The sequence below is a fragment of the Diadema antillarum genome, unplaced genomic scaffold (assembly GCF_040938485.1).
Source record: "Diadema antillarum isolate AM-2024a unplaced genomic scaffold, OU_Dant_1.0 seq00000368_RagTag, whole genome shotgun sequence".
Lineage (NCBI taxonomy): Eukaryota > Metazoa > Echinodermata > Echinoidea > Diadematoida > Diadematidae > Diadema > Diadema antillarum.
This window is the reverse complement of record NW_027271369.1, coordinates 1,012,347-1,029,620: the sequence shown is the minus strand read 5'-3', so window position 1 is coordinate 1,029,620 and position 17,274 is coordinate 1,012,347. Positions and strand designations below refer to the sequence as shown.

The following is a 17,274-nucleotide window of genomic DNA, read 5'->3' as shown; positions in this document are numbered from 1 at the left end:
TTAAAATTCATAACTTTTGCATCGATTGTCCAATTTTCCTCAAACTTTCACTGATGTGTTCTACTAATATTGTTGCATTCTCTCAATCCTTATGTTTATAAAGGTGAACTTGTCCTGTAATGGAGCATTCGTCCTACACTAAAGCACTTAATTTCTGTTTACGCACAAATCATCGCCTGTAATCCCATGGGGGCATTGCTGGTGGGAAAGAGATGTAATGATCGAGCACACAATCACATCATTATATTATAAATTATCATATTTTTCCTGCGAACATGACTTATCTTATTCTATGCAATTCCAGAGTTAATGACAATGTCAGCTATGTTCTAAAATGTCTCTTCTAAAATCCGACCAGCCCCCTCAATGATTATTGTGAACAACAAAGTGTTTGACTGTTTCAACTTTTTACAACTGGAGTTGTACTGAGACACATTTACATTGCCACCCACATTGATATAAGTCAGGTATGTGTACTTGTGATGCAACCAGATGCACCCTAGTGTCAACTTGCTACAGGACTATACTGTGACAAACTGTAACGGTGTGGTGTGTTAAGGAAGTGTGCTTTCATATTGCTACCCATCTTGATCCAGCTGAGGTACAATGCCAATGCTGCCCCTTGACAAGTGGGCAATGTGAATGCTGTAATGGATATGCATTTCATGTTCCTTTGATCATGGAGCAATTAGCTCCACACCGTGATGTTTGTCACAGGGTATTCAGAGTGTGTTGCACAAATTCGTCAATCATATTCAGTTCAACAATCATTCATGTTAATTGACAGCATTTTTGTAGGAGTGACCCCATTCATCTTAACCTATTGAAGACGAGCTGATTTTGAAAAGAACAAACATTTCCCATCAACACCTATCTGAGAAGGGCCTATACTCGGAACTAGCGTTCATCAGGTTAATTATATCAATGATTGCAGTGATTTTCTGAATGGATGAAAGATGATGCCACTCACCATTTTCTGTTCTTTTTACGAGAGTGTGATAGAAAGGAGCCGAGAGAATTTACCACCTTGAGAGAGAGCATCGTATTTTTAAGTTTTAACACTGGCCATTGATTTGTTTTTCAAAAAAAAAAAAAAGAATGTAAATTTATAAAAGCATGATTAATTGGTTTATTTTTTTAAATCTACATATATATGTGTCTGGATCCACTTGAAATCACGTCTGTCATGGTCAGGACTGTCTTTCAGTATCACAAGTCTGGAATTATCGTGTTTGATAATCACTGAATGTGTGTGCTCTGTATCAGTCATTTCTAGCATAAGAATAGTTGTTAAATAATTACTGGCCATATATTCTAGATTAATGCTACCCTCAGGAGTTACAGAGAGTGATGGTATGAATAGCACATACTTCAGAAATTGAGGGGAAGGTGGATTACCAATGACTTGCCTTTTTGGTGCATTATGTACCCATTCTGTCTTTAGGCTATTCTGTTGTCACAAGCCTAGACACTTAAAGTCAACTCTCTTGCTGTTAATGCAGGGTTGCTTGTGATATTTTCGAGGGCATGTGGTTTAAATTGCCCAAACTACTCTTCTGGATAGCTGTCCATTTTAAGGATAGACAAACTGAAGGACACAAGGTTTGTCTTGTGGTCAGTAGGCACACATCTTGGACCGGTCATCAGTTTACAGATGGGATGAATCATGGCCAGGGGAGTAAACAGTGAACAGTTTAATATGAGATGATCAAGTCAGTCATAAGTGTGCAAGCGAAGTTTACTTTGCTGTCTCAAGCCTATGTCCTGTCGGCAGCATCAACTGCTCAGAAGCAGAGGATCTTTAATAGTCTCACAGAACTGACATCTTTTTGCTTCTAAAGGGCAGTGGGCCATGATGTGCTCTGACCATGATTTTATTATTGTGATATCTGAAGAATTGCACTGTGGGAAAGATTAAACCCTTCTTTGACAGTTCAAAGGCCAAGCAGAATAGCTTACTTTTTTTTTGTTGCATGACCTGTCTGTGTAGATGTGGTTCAGATCTTATGTATTCTTTTTTTTTTCATGGTTGAAAACGAGACAGATTATCTATCTCATTTTGTTATGTTGTGATACTTAAAGGAAGCCCAAACCCAAAGAGAAATGTGGATTTAGTGAAAGCAGCAACATTAGTAGAACACATCAGTGAAAGTTTGAGGAAAATTGGACAATCAATGCAAAAGTTGTGAATTTTTAAAGTTTTGGTGTTGGAACTGCTGGATGAGGAGACTACCAGAGGTTATGGCATCATGTGTGGACAATAATATAAAGAAAATATAAAGGGATTTCCACAAAAATTCATTTTTCATGACAATTATACATTCCATCAACTTGATACTGACATATGTTAAGGGTAGCAATTATTCCCCCTGCTTTCTGAAAACAGTTAGTCAAGTGCTCTTTCATTATGCTATAGAAAAGTGATGTGTTCTGCTAATGTAGCTGCTTTCACTCAATCCACTTTCTCTTTGAGTTAGGGTTCCTTTAATGTTGTTCCAAATAGGACTATATACAAGTGCAGACATTATTCAACACTCTTCTATGATTTCCTATGAGAGGTATGGATGACTGTGTTATTCTTGAATGTGGAGAATAGAATGCCAAGTTTCATTGACAGTCCTGATTGTTTGGTTCATGGAGGTCATCGTTGCATGAAAGGAACTGACACCACCTTGAAGATCACTGCCAGCCAGAGGGGCTCCATGGCTGCATGGTGGGAGGTGAACCAACCCCACTGTTCCCTTACAATCCACCCTCTGGTCATCAGCATCGGCTGGCTCTTATTTCAGGGGTGGACCCTTTTTTGCTTATTAAGGTTGACTCAGGGTGGAAAATTCTGACAGTTGAGGAGTAGGAGTGAGAAGGCTAGATGCCTGTTCCTTTTCTGGTTGTCACTTGCCATGCCGATGAACTCCCAACTCCAGCCAACATTCCTCTGACTTCTGCTCCAATGAAATAAACACAAATCACAAACAAAGATCATTTGTCAGTGACAGGAAAAATAGAGCAAGGATAGAATTGGAAAAAGGGAAAAAAGTTTCAGGGAGAAAGCTGTACCAATGTCTCATCCACAAGTCAATCTTCATTGTGGTCCAGAATGTTTTAACCGCACCAAACATGAATTTCTGAATTTGCCTGACCTGTGTTCACAGATTCTTGAATTCCAGTCGTGTAAACATGTGACATGAATTGAAATATTGAGATTGAACTGCATGAATGATCTTGGTGTTGATTTTCTCTCGCTGTGGTGTTCATTTCATTTTTCAATTTGTTCTGATACAGTAGGTATAAAGTAGAGCGATATCTTAGTAAGACAGTAGGATAATTGTAGGAGCTTTCCAGAAAAAGAAAAAAATGCGGTCATTTTTAAGTATGCACAGATTAATTGAAAGGTGGACGTGTAAAGCCAATGGGATATTAGGACAGATCCTTCAGGAGTATACATCAATTTTATACAGAAATGATATAGACAGATAAAATGATAAAAAAACAGATACAGTCAAACCTGTCTATAGCGGCCACAAAAGGGAGACGAAAAAAGTGGCCGCTATAGACAGGTGGCAGCTATAGACAGGTCATCCAAGTTTGTGTACATTGCCTACATGTAGTCCTACATGTATCATCGTTGTATACATAAGTACATCGTACTTACATGTACATGTATGTGTGTACGTTTGCACACGTGTGTTTCATGCATTGAGCAATGCTGGTGTTTATGAAATTATTGAACCTCAGCATGTGTACAGTCATGAAGAAAGCTAAACACTAATGCATTATTATGACTGAATGAGTGATGAATGCAGCGATGGCAAATGATACTGGCGATCAATAAACGTTGCCCATGAATGACTGGCACGGCTAAAAAGCAGAAAAACACTGAATTATCGGCTCTTTGGCCGCCATAGACAGGTTAAAATCTACCGCGGGAAACAAAATTTGTGGCCGCTGGCCACGTTAGACAGGTGGCTGTTATACACAGGGTCTTTAACAGGATTTTTCTCTCGGGGGGATTTGTCAGTGGCTGCTATAGGCAGGTGGCCATTATAGACAGGTGGCTGCTAAGGCAGGTTTGACTGTATTTAGAAAATTATTTCCCTTGTGTTTAAGGGTGAGCAGGCAATTGAATAGGCCAAACAGTCAGGGATATGTTGTGAGAATAACTTGAGTAATAATGCAAATAATGGAGGCTTCTTGCTATCTGCTGCAATTGTTTATACCCATTGGAAACATCTTTCCTCACACTGTGACAGTTACTTGTCATATTTTTGTCTGGGTTCTTTTTTTTCATCCAGCACCATAAGTTTTCCTAAGATTTACTGCATACGGTAAAAATGTAAATGGAAGTGGTTTCCCTCATGTTCATCTTCCTTTAGATGTAGATTTTCTTTGACATGACATCTCTGAGCAGCTACATGCATATTAGGAGTTTTTCTTACAGGATTAGAAGTTCTGGAGGGCATGTCTGACATTGGACACGTATTGGTACTTGAGATGAGAAGTTTTCCACAAACACACGTGTGCTGAGTGCGTGCTGACTTTTTAGTGTGAGTCTGATGCACCTCGGGCCTCTGTTGGAATGGCAGGTTTCAGGGAGGGGCGTTGGGGTAGTCGTGATGTTTTCAAGATTGTTGTGTTTAAAGTTTACCACTGTGCCAACATTATTATCTCAGCCTAAAAGATGTCATTAATGAGCTATTTACATGAGCTATAAAGTGATTGCTCTATGGGTGTCTTAAAGGGTGTGTAAAGTTCTGGTCAAGGTGAGGATTTAGCTTTTAACGTTTTGCGAGATATTCAGAAACCACTTTATGGGATGTCAAGAGCATGCAATTCTAAGGGGTATCAAAAGTTTATTTGATGAAAATCGGTTTTGAAATGGCTGAGATATCCAAAAACAAGGTGAAACAAAGAGATCCTAATAAAAGGTGTGGTCTGTCACCTGTCGACTTTTATTATTATCACTTTTTTGGATATCTCAGCCATTTGAGAACCAATTTTTATCAAATAAGTATTGAATCCTTCTTAAAATTACATGCTCTTTCATATTTTATAAGAGGTTTCTCATTATCTCACTTAGGAATGTTCAAAACATGAATCCCCACCTCAACCAGTACTGTGCAGTCCCTTTAAACATGAGGAGTTACCCAGGCATATTTGTCCTGGAAAAAAAAAGAAACCCTTCAATGAGGTCTAAACATTTATTTTATCGAGATCTACCACTTATATTTTCAAGTGAAGGATTTTTTTTAAATTTGGCATAGCAAGGTCAGATATGACTTATGATGCATGCATAACAATCCTCAACATTAGTTTGTAAACCATAAATATCTTTCACCTGCATTAATAATGATATTGGTGATAAGCTGTCTTGCTTTCCATTTCATAATGGGATCGAACAGGAAATAAACTCATACATTATTGTTCTCCTGAGCTACACTACAATATTAGTCAAAAAAAAAATGAACAGTTCACACTTGAGCAATGAATTGAAATATGCATAATTATCACAGTGAAGAAATTAAAATAAAGTTTTCACACTTTGTGGAGGTACTTGTGCATGTTTTGTCATTTCTGTATTTTTTTATGTATGTCTTCATGTTCAAGTGTTGATTTAAAGATTTTTCCACTGCCTTCTCGTACCAAGACATACACGTACTTGCATTCATTTAGGCTCATGAATGCTGACTTTATGCATGGCCACACTCATGAGCAAGGAGAAGTACAAACAGACACATTTCCCATGTGTAGAGGGCAGCAGAAAGCCAACTCTGATTAAGTCAGTACGTATGTGCTAGTGTGAGTTCCTATGCTTGGAGCCTACAGGCATTTAGTGTGGGCTAAAATAAAAGTTGAATAAACCTCTTGAAGTGGACTTGTTCTCACTTTCCTGGATGAAACTTGACTGTCAAATCATGTTTATTTGAGACAAAGGCACAGTAAACTGTCCTGATAGGAATTAAATATGATGATTACAAAAGGACTAGATGTTCTCTGTGCCTTTGTTGGGGGTTTTTTTCAAGGTAAAAGAACATAATCAAGCCCTGGACTTGGATTGCCCTTTTTGTTTTTGTGGGGGGAGGGGGTTGCATTTATTTCAAAATAGTTAACTTTATCATTGTGTTTAAAGGGACTGTACAGTACTGGTTGAGGTGGGGATTCATGTTTTGAACATTCTGAAGTGAGATAATGAGAAACCATTTATGAAATATGAAGGAACATGTAATTTTAAGAAGGATTCAATGTTTATTTGATGAAAATTGGTTTTCAAATGGCTGAGATATCCAAAAAAGTGATAATGATAAAAGGCGACATGCCACAACTTTATTAGGATCTCTTTGTTTCACCTTGTTTTTGGATATCTCGGCCATTTCAAAACCGATTTTCGTCAAATAAACTTTTGATACCCCTTAGAATTGCATGCTCTTTGACATCTCATAGAGTGGTTTCTGAATATCTCGCAAAATGTTAAATGCTAAATCCTCACCTCGACCAGAACTGTACACACCCTTTAATACATATTTCATATTTCAGAGGTTTGGTTGGGTTTTTTTTTATTGCTATTCATGTTACACTTCAAATTTTCTTATGACATCAAATATCCGAGAATCATGTGAGCATTCATTGTAATTTTGCAGTGAATAGGATCAATTAGGAATAACAATATATGTACTTTTTAAAATAGTTGTTGTGTTCATGGACCAATAACAGTGTATGGATGTCAATATACGTGTCTGTGGGTGTGATGAGACCTTTTGACTTTTTGTTTGTTTGTTTTTTTATTTTAGGAATAGGTCTCATATGATGGATGTGTTGGAGGATTTGTTTCGGCTTGGTTTTGTTTTGTTTGCTTTGTATAAATTTATATTTCCATGCTTATACAGGTCAACATATTTCTTTCATAATCAGTTCAAATTTAGATTGGATGTCATGTTTCCGTGTATGTGCATTATTCACTGCATTCAGACATTCTATGAATAAAAACATCTGCAGAGTTAGAACAGTTCCCAGTGGAACAAGAGAAAATTACAAATTAGAATTCTACACAAAAGTTTGGAGCGTACCTTGAAATCTAGTTGCAATCACCAGGCAAAATATATAATGTCGTCACTGCAAAGGTACACATCACGGACCATGATCATAATTATTGGGTCTGTATATAATCCTTGGAATGCATTGAACGGTAATTTCTGGTTTAATTAGGGGACGATGAATGCAGTTGAAATTTGTGAACGGAAATCAGAGAAGTCTTCCATGTCATCCTGCTGAGCGGCTAGATTAATAAGTCTAATGGGAGCCTGGACTGTGGATAGACTGATGTGGTTAGTAAGAAAGGCAAGGCTTGTTCCTTCCTTGTAGAATGTGAAGCGGACGCTGCAGGGTAGTGAGAGATAGGTCCCAATGAGAAGATGATGTCTGCAAAGCACGCTAACAAATCTTGTGCCACAGAAGCCAGTATGCTGGGTCGTTTTACCTGATGGCAATGCTAAATGGCTTTAATAGGATCATTTATGTTTCATTACAAAGCCATCGTAATGACGTCCCTGACCCATTCCAAATTCTTGTGGCATGTATTTCAGTGATTTGGAAAGTTATAGTACAATTAACGTTCTAAGCATTTCTTAGAAAGGGCAGTTATTGCTTCTGTGGAGGTCCTTTATGTATGGATGCACCTTTCAGAGAATAGCACAATATGCACATTACGATGGGCTCAATGATTATGCATTGTCGTATAAATCTGGATTGATTACACAGGAGAAAGTACCTGCATTTCAGAGGCAAACAGATTAGCACAAGCACCTGCTGACCATGCTAACCTTGGTATGGTGGCTTTCAACATCCAAAATGGAAATGAGAATCTGTTTTCTTTCTGTAATTTGCCAGGATGTTTTCCACTAGCAGTGAGTAAGCCTGGAATTAACCTTTTGGCTCGTATGCAGCCTTGCCTCTTGAAAGCAAATCAATTACAAGGATTATCTCACCTGAGAAGGGTGTGCACGATGGAAAGCAATTTCCTGACCTCGAGCACAAATGCCTTCGCATGGCTGCTATTTCCCTCTCATTCTCTGTTTCTGCAATTCGATTCTGTCTTCCTCATGAAGCCCCAATATTGGCTGTTGTTGTGGTTGTTGTTTTTACAAGATTTCTTTGTAAAGGTGTATGTTGCGAGACACTGACTAGGTATATCTTCTCTTTTTTCCAAGAGATTTATACCCAGAAAATAAATCTTCATTAAGTCAGAGATGTGAGAAGATAACAAAGAACTTCAGGAAAGTGCTAAATTGCCAAGATAGACATCTGATTGTGTGTCCGATGTGCGTCTTTGTTTTCTTTGATCAGTTGAGGACAGACTGATTTTGTTATATCATGCTTTTCCCATAGACACCTGCCTGAGTATACTCGGGACTAGTCTTCTATGGGTTAAGCACACTTATATGTTGATACTTCAAGTAATAGATTACGTTTAGCAATATTTGCTGCTGCTATGTTTTTATGTAGATGTCATGCTATGTCATAAACTTTTCAATATGTCATCTATTGATTCCCAAATGATGATATTATATGTTTTGTTTTTGTTTTGTTTTTTGAGGGGGGGGGAGTTTTTTGTTTTTTATTTTCTAATTTACTTTCATGGGTATGTCTTTTCTCTTCCCACAGATTTATTGCTATTTGTATAAATTCCATCTAGAGTCTTTTCCAAATTTGATTCATTTCCATGTTCTATATTTGTAATATGGATAGATACTGCAGGCAATATCAGCCATAGATGATGTAAATTTCCCTATTTGTACATTTCTCTATTTCACTTCATTTTCTCCTTTCTGGTTTTTTGCCCTGCAGTGCACGAGAATGCATCAAATCAGCAATATTGGACAACGACTTCATGAAGAACCTGGAGTCATCTCAGATCCAGGAGATCGTAGATTGCATGTATCCCGTGGATTACAGCAAAGGAAGCTGTATCATCAAAGAGGGCGATGTTGGCTCACTAGTCTACGTCATGGAAGGTACATATACTCTCTACACCATATATTTTGCATAACAAAATCTTTTATTTTATTATTGTGATGATGTCATTTTTTTTCAGGGGGAGGGGGTGGTCTTTGCTCTGTGATAGTAACTAGCAGTCTCAAGATATTTGCTCGGATGAAGTATCAGAAAGTAGGCAATCCTGAAATGGATTGAAAGTGATCGGATCATAACTTGAAGCCTTGATATTCATCCTGTTTCTGACTGGGATATGCTGATAGATTCTTTAGCGAAATGCTGTTGTCGGGGATTTGACTGCTTTAAATGCATGAGGTAATACTGCTTGACTCTTCAGTAATGCTCCTTTCATGGTTGCATCTGGCATGGGCAATACTCTGTGTCTGAGTACATTATACTTCAAGAATTTCAGGAAAAAAATGAAAACAAGTAGTGTATTTAATGAAAGAAAGAAAAAATACACCCATTGATTTTTACACACTGACAAGATAATAGGATCCATTTTTAACTTAAATAGCTTATCAGCATCATCTTTGTGTATTGCTGTCATCAGCCAAGAACAAATATTGTGGGTAGGATATCAATTAATTTTCATCAGCAAAGTTCGCATTTTGATTCAGGGGAATTCAGACTGTCATCTTGTCATTTACTGCCGTCGTTAATGTCATATCATCATCACAATTATTTGTAGTGATCTAATCATTATCACCCCGCCATGATTACATTACTATCACAAACTCATCACTGTCATTGTTACATCATGAGTGCCATTATCATGTCATGATTAAAATCATGATCCCACCATCATTATCATTATTATGGCACCACCACCACAAGTACCATTTTACCATCACAGCTATTATTTTAAACACAAACTGTCATCATCACACATTTTGACCATTAAACTGTTGCCCTTTCATATTACTTCATTTTAGTACAAAGAGCATAATTCTGTGCAGTAGGGCAATTTCCATGTAGTCTCTTATAATGTATGATCCTGAAAAATTAATTGGTATGTTTAAAATGTGGCCCTAATGTACTTTTGTGAATGCATCATATCACAGTGTTGGCACAAATTTTGCTGAATAACGAATAGATATTCCTTTCCTTGAGTATTGGTCATTGTATATTGAAATAGAGGTTACTACAAATCATTTATTCTCAAGTAAGAAATATGCATCATATGAATGTGGATCAATGACTGCATTTGCCAGGAAAGTGCAATATTCTACACCCATAGCTTCATTTCTGTATTTCATGTGTGATCCAGATTCGCACCACGAGAATCAATCCAAGTGTCGCTGGTATAAATTAATCTACTACACATACACCCATCAAGGATGGCTGATTTTAATCAAGTAATGTAGTCTGAATATTTTATATGCTAGAGAGATCAATAAACCTAATTTCAATTTAGGCCCTACAAATAGCCTTGGGGGTACTCGTGCAGAACTTTTTGTCATTCATCGTCTGACAATGGAGTGTCAGTATACTCAATGATATTGGCAAGCTTTCTGTGTTGCTAATATCCACTCTGCAGTACAATGGAAGTATGTGAGAGATACAATCATTAACCCGTTGAGGACGAGTCCTGAGTATACTCGGGCAGGTGTCTATGGGAAATGCGTGTTGTAGCAAAATCAGTCGTCCTCAACAGGTTAATTAAATTGTAATCATGCTTGTACAGACATCTCAGAGTTTAAATACTGAGGTAGCAATCACTTCTTTATAATAGGTTATAAAGCTATGACATGACAAGTAGAAGTACCATGAAATATGGAAGTGTAATCAATATTCATTTAATGTCTCATCCCATCAGGTCCTAAAAACTACATTTCTCAAGTTGATGCTTTTTATTTTTATTTTTATCATAATTTTGTTATCTTTTGGATAGATAAGTCCATTCTCTAGTTGTAGGTTCAAAGAACTTCACATGATTATATGAATTTTCCATTATTTCAGAATGTTGGCTTGTTTGACCCACCACAGTATACTTTTTGGGAAATGACATCACTTTTTATGATTGCATTTTCCAAATAGTACACTACTTGTCAAATGACACCACAAAGCAAGTGTGACATCACCGAGCAATTCTAACTTGGCCCGCTGCTTTGTATGGCCACTTTGTGAAATGTCACACAGCAATTTAGACTTTACACCCTCCATTGTATGGTTACTGTAAGATCCATCCACAATATCACATCCACCACATGACTTTTTGCCTCATTTTTTCCTCTCTGTATGTTTTGATTTTAAATCCAAAATATTAAACAATAAAACTGAAGAATTTGATCATAAAACCAGGAAAAGTAAGTCCATCATCAGATAGAGCAGAGTAAGACCTTTCTAGTTCACCTCACTTGCTACAAAACAATAAATATTCCAAAAGTTATGATTAAGGATATTCCATATTTGTTATTATTTTCTTTTATGCAAGCATCTCAAATTAATAATAATTGAGTTTACTCATTCCTTGATCAAACTCTTCAGATATCCTTTGCTGAGATTGAGTTTGTTGTTCAAACTTCAAACTATGGACCTCAGTGGATCCAATAATTCTATTCACTTTGTAGCGGCATGGACATCATCTTGAGATAGATGAAGCCAATATGAACCATTTCCCCTCAGTTTGTGAGAGTTGTTCAAGGGGTTTCAAAACTTATGTTTCTACCAGTGGTCCTCCACTCCTCAACATCTGTGTGGTAGGAGAAGGAGGAAGAAGTGGTTATCCAAACTGGGTCAAGAATGGGAGACGGCAGCTATTACTTGTCTGGAGGAGGCGACCACTTGTACTTATATGTCTGAGAGCATATTGTATGTGGATGTGGTCTGTGGTCTGTGGGCATGTTTGTGTACCATGTATATTATATGTCTGTATGAGTGTTATTACATACACACACACACATACACACGCACACACACACACACACACTTTTTCAATTTTTCAGTAATCTTTATTTGATTTCTGTAATTTCACAAACAAAATCATTCATCTTGAATGTATAAACACAATGTACAAGCAGCAATATAAAAAAACAACAACACAACCGTTATGTGACCCCCCCACACACACATATACAGTTGAACCTCTCGTATCCGGACAAGTCGGGACCGGGGCTCATCCGGATAAGGGATTTGGCCGGATACGGGAGACTCAATGCTTTATGCATGTACGTATACATACACATGTACTGATGTAGCCCATTGTAGTACCACATGTAGTAATGTGTATACTGCAACCTTTTCATTGTTACACTCAGTAACAGACCCCAAAGTAGAGGTTCATGTTTGCAAGAATGATATCATTTTCTTTTATAAATTCTTGGGATGATTTACCTAAATAATTATTAAGAAATGTATCAAGTATATGTAATTCGTATGTGTTTGTGTAGGAGTTCTCGAGGAGTTGAGAATCCCCCTTTCCTCCCTAATTATTAAAAAAAAAAAAATCACGGCGAGATTGCGTCCGTATAATAGAGAAATCCGGATAAAGGGAGGCCGGATAAGAGAGGTTCAACTGTATATAATTGCGTGGGTTTGTACATACAATACATATATCTAATTTTTCACAATTAGGGCCTACATATAGTACAGTATTGAAAGAGAAATGTATGAGTGCATTTTGCATTCATGTTCTGGTCAAGAGTTCATGTTGTTAAATTCACAAATAGCTCCCAACTTACAAAATTCGAAAAAATAAAACCCATGAAAATGTATGGCATATACAATAATGTTTATGAAGAATCTGTGTATCACTGTGAATGACTTGTAGACTGAATTTCTCACTCAGATAATGGTGACAATAAATGCTGAGTGCAACAGTCAGTTGAATGATGAGAGAAAGTTGGGAACCCATCTCGTAATACTGAATCAGTAATAAATATTGATGGAGAGAAATGGTGGCTACAGCAGCTCATGAATGAACCATGTTGAATGACAGACACACATATATTTATCATATGAGACAATAATTCTAACACGGAAAAGTTAGAGCAGGAAAGGCAAAGTACTTTTTTTGAAACTTTGCTGTAAAGAAATGAATTCTGCTGTGAACTTCATGACTTCCCATGAAGTAGTTAGCTACAATTGTTGGTTCTAGCGTTTTTCGTCATTCACAATCACCTCAGCGTTGCCATGGTTTGCCGTCATCCTCCCACTGTCTTCCTCCAGACTTCCTATGAAGCTGGTTTGATGACAGAGGAGATATCGATTGTCCCATCGTCATTGTTTCAGTCAAGTCGGGCCTGTCTCCCGGCGGTTTCCTGTCGTAATTTGACGTCTCTGAGTGATCGATACAAGACGTGCCCCTCCCCCCAGGCCTTCATAGTACACTTCACTTCTCTGAAAATCAGCATTTTTTTGCTTTCTTCTCATCCTTACTCTCATGTGCTATTTAAGGTAGCCTAGCAGAATGATGTGTGTATGATGTTTGCTGAGATGGATGCAGATTTCTCCTCCTTTCAGAAGTTCTGTTTTATTTCTTGTTATTTTTGTTTTTGTCTTTTAACTGGGGGGGGGGGGGAGGCAGATTCAGCTGGTTGAAGATGTCCATTTTGCACTCTCTGAATCATGGGCATGACAGGTGGGACTAGGATTGCTCTTTTCCATTTGTTGCTTCGGAGAAGGAAGCCGACTAGATGCATTTTCCATTTCAGCTCCAAGTAGAAGTCAGAGAGAAGTGACATAGTAATTGATATCTTATACTGGTGACTATGATCTCAGGTTCAAATGTTTGTAATTTCTTTTTGTTTAACGAAATTCTCTTTCAAATGCATCTTACAATGTAACTTTTATCGTAGTGAGCTATAGACTGCTAAGAGGGAGCAAATTATTTTTAGCTTTGGTTAGATGCTAGTGATTTTACTCTGTATCATTAGATCTAGTAGATTTTGATGTACAGTCACTCTCTCAAACTTTAAAGTCTTCTTTTTCACTTGATCAGGAGCTTTAGATTTTTGTGACGTGGACATTCAGAAGTAAAAAAAGAAAACCTGTACTGCGCATGCGCAAAATCACTTATCAAAATTGATCTATTTATATCTCGTGTAGTCTGACTTTTCACCACATGTTCTGGGCTATTATTGCATCGGCTGAATTCACGACGCAGAGATCTATTTGATGCGCTGATCATATGGGGGCGCCATTTTACTTTTTATAGGTTGCATCCTCGCGTAATCTAAAGCTAATTTACATGACGCAGGAATAGAGGAGAACGGCCAATGCAATCATCATCTTAAATGTCCGTGTTGCTAATTTTAAGCTCTCAAATATTGCATCTCTTGAGCAACATGTCATGTTACAGAAAGTGACAAAGTGGTCTTTGTGTCTACCGAATGGAAATATAATGCCAAGCTAAGACAAGCCTGAGAGATCTTCGCTGACCAGTTTCTCTGTTGGCGACACGAACGGTGAAGAGTTTGACATTCGTGACAGAGAAAAATAAATATTGATTGGAATCCAAAACCTCTTTCTCCAAAGCTGGAAAAGCAAAGTGACGCATCCACCTTGAAGTACTGTTTAGTTTGTTTGGATCTATTTCCCTTTCTTGGACACAAGATCCTTTATGGGAAGAGCTTCATGATTATAACAAGTCTGATATCTGGTGACCATTTGTGAATATATCGTTGGGATGACAAGTTATGCCTCCATGTATCCTGTTCTCTTCTTCTCTCTCTCTCTTTCCTCTCTCTCTCTTTCTTTCTCTTTGTCTTTCATCTCATTCTCTCTCCCTCTCTCACTCTCACTCTCTCTCCTCCCCCTCCACCCCCCCCCCCCTCCAAGAATCTTGCCTCTCTCCTTTTACTTCTTGGTCAGTTTGTATGCTTTACAGGTAGACAAACTCTAAACCAGCAGCTTCACAGGTAAACAAACTTTAAAACAGCAAGTAGTGGGTGTATACTCATTTAACAGACAGTTCATTTGTGGGCAGTTGCTAGGCAACCAGGTGGTATTTGTTTTCCTTTCAACTTTCCAATTTTAAAGCTCTTATTTGAAGCTCCCTGAATATGTTTATACAATAATATGTGCAAAATATATTCTATCTGGCTCACACACATATGTGTGCGGATATAATTGTGTATGCGTGGGTGTGTGTGATATTTGCAGAAAGAGAGAGGGAGATGGATGTATAAGAAAGATACAGATTAAGTAGGAGAATGCGGATGGACATGTTTCTGTGATGGTGAATCACTATCATGCAATGATGGCTGATGAGGATGCGATCAGTCTAAAACCGCATCCATTAAAGTTTGAAACTATTCTGTGTATCTTCCACTCCACTGCGCCCATATCCATCTCAGTGGGTTCATTGTACTCTTCTCTTTCTAAAACCAGTATATTACCTATCATCCCTTGACTCTCTCTCTCTCTCTCTCTGCTTGATACAGTGTTTCTCTCATTCATTCATATTACATGACTTGTTTGCATCCATCCTTTGTGTGCACCAAATGATGTTCAGATAATGAGATAGTGAACACGTGTGTTGAAAAGTTTCATCGTGCAAATGATTAGTTCTGTAAGACAAATGATTTGACTGGTTTTGCTGCTTTTCATAAGAGGATGACTCAAAGACTGTGGTGTGAAGTTATATAGAGACAAGAATGGGTTTTTTTTTTCTCCTTAACATCATCACATTCTAAGTGTTGTAATGTTGTTTGTTTGGTTGGTTGGTTGGTTGTTGTTGTTGCTGTTGTTGTTGTTGTTGTTGTTGTTGCTGCTGTTGTTGTTGTTTGCTGTGCCAAAGCACATTTCTGAAGAGTGGAAGAGGCAAAGTGTTTTCAAGTTGTATGTTTTTCCACATTCTTGATTTAATATAACAATGTTTGCACTTCCAAAAGGCCAGTTTAAGTACACTTTAGTGATGCTAATGTTAACATATGAGCTGTTGAGACATGCTGACATTATTGAATCAAGGGAAAAAGTCATGGTCCAAAGAAATTTGCCTCAAATGTCATGATAACCCTCAAAGGACCTCCAGAGCATCATTGGATGTAATATATCACTTATCATTGAACATTAATGATCTGATTCAGGTACAAAAATTCATGAGGTCAATGAAAAAGCTCAGAGCCTGAAACTTTACCTTTTTGGTTTAGAGAATTATTCAGAAGACAAGTGTAGGCTCTACTTCCTCCTCTACAAGTTATTGTATAGTTATGAAGAGTTTTTGGAATGAGAAAGTTCAAGTTCAAGGTAAGGTATTCCATGAAAATATTAGCCTTTGGGAACATGAACTACCAAGAAATACAGAAAGACTTAGCTTGAGCCGCCTTCTGAAATAAATGAAAATGGGAGATTTAGAAAGTGTGAACTTCAGCATTTACTTTTATCCTTCCTCAACTTCAGCTAGTATTGATTTCAATGTAACCAAGCCTTTGCTAGCCTCATCCCCAGATAATTGGATATTAGAGGCCAGAATATTACTTCACACACTCTATCTCACTCTTTTTCGCTCCTCTGTAAATCAGGCATAGGTCAAATTTCGGGTCTTGGGGATTATACTCATGTTTCAAACTTGATTGCAGAGCAGTCAGAGTGAAGGGAGCAACCGTGAAAAGTCCCGGCAAGGGGTAAACAGCAAAACATCAAAGATGTCGGTCATCGGGTCATGCCCTTCCTGAGATTTTCGTAGAAATTGGAGGATGCAATGTGACCAGGGTGTGAATTCAATTTGGAAATTGATGAGAGACGGCCAAGGGTTGTTATCTAAAATTGTCTGGAACAAAGTTTGACACCACATAATTGGAAAAAATCTCACACATTTTTTTTTTCAGGCGACATACAATATAATTGTCAACCTATCTATAGATGTAGTTATTTTAGTTTTTGTTGAGATGATTTGTTTTCACTGGTGTCATGATTACCAACATCCATATATAATTGTAGATAACAAATTCCAAATTGTGAAAGTGGGGTGAAAAGCATGTAACAAGTACTGGAATTCTTTTGACAATACAAAGAAAAATAATGTTTGCTCACTTGTGTGATATTGAAATTGTCATGCCTCGAAATCTATCTAAAGAATCCCAATTTTTCCCGGTTCTTTATTGCATGTGTTAGTTAAAGAGTGCAAATTCATTTTATTCTAATTGATCATCAGTATGCATAACACCTAACTCTGCCATTAGCACAGAGGTTGAAGACAGCTAAATGCCTTTGATACTGACTTTATAAAAAGCAGTTTGATGATTCAGAAGAGTGCTGAGTCCTTGTGAATCTAGCAAAACTGTGCTGTGGCAGCAGAGTAGGTCTCTGGGGTCCCTGTTGTAATTTGCTCACTTGCAAGGAATA

The 17,274-nt window shown here is 37.6% G+C and overlaps 1 protein-coding gene across 1 annotated transcript in view; it reads left to right on the top strand.

Annotated features, from left to right (window-relative positions):
• The window catches only part of LOC139731321 (cGMP-dependent protein kinase 1-like), an 88,554-nt gene that overhangs the window by 44,794 nt on the left and 26,486 nt on the right, over positions 1–17,274 (top strand). The window contains exon 2 of the mRNA XM_071642208.1: positions 8,839–9,005. Coding sequence (XP_071498309.1) covers positions 8,839–9,005 — 167 coding nt within the window. The remainder of the gene's footprint in view (positions 1–8,838; positions 9,006–17,274) is intronic.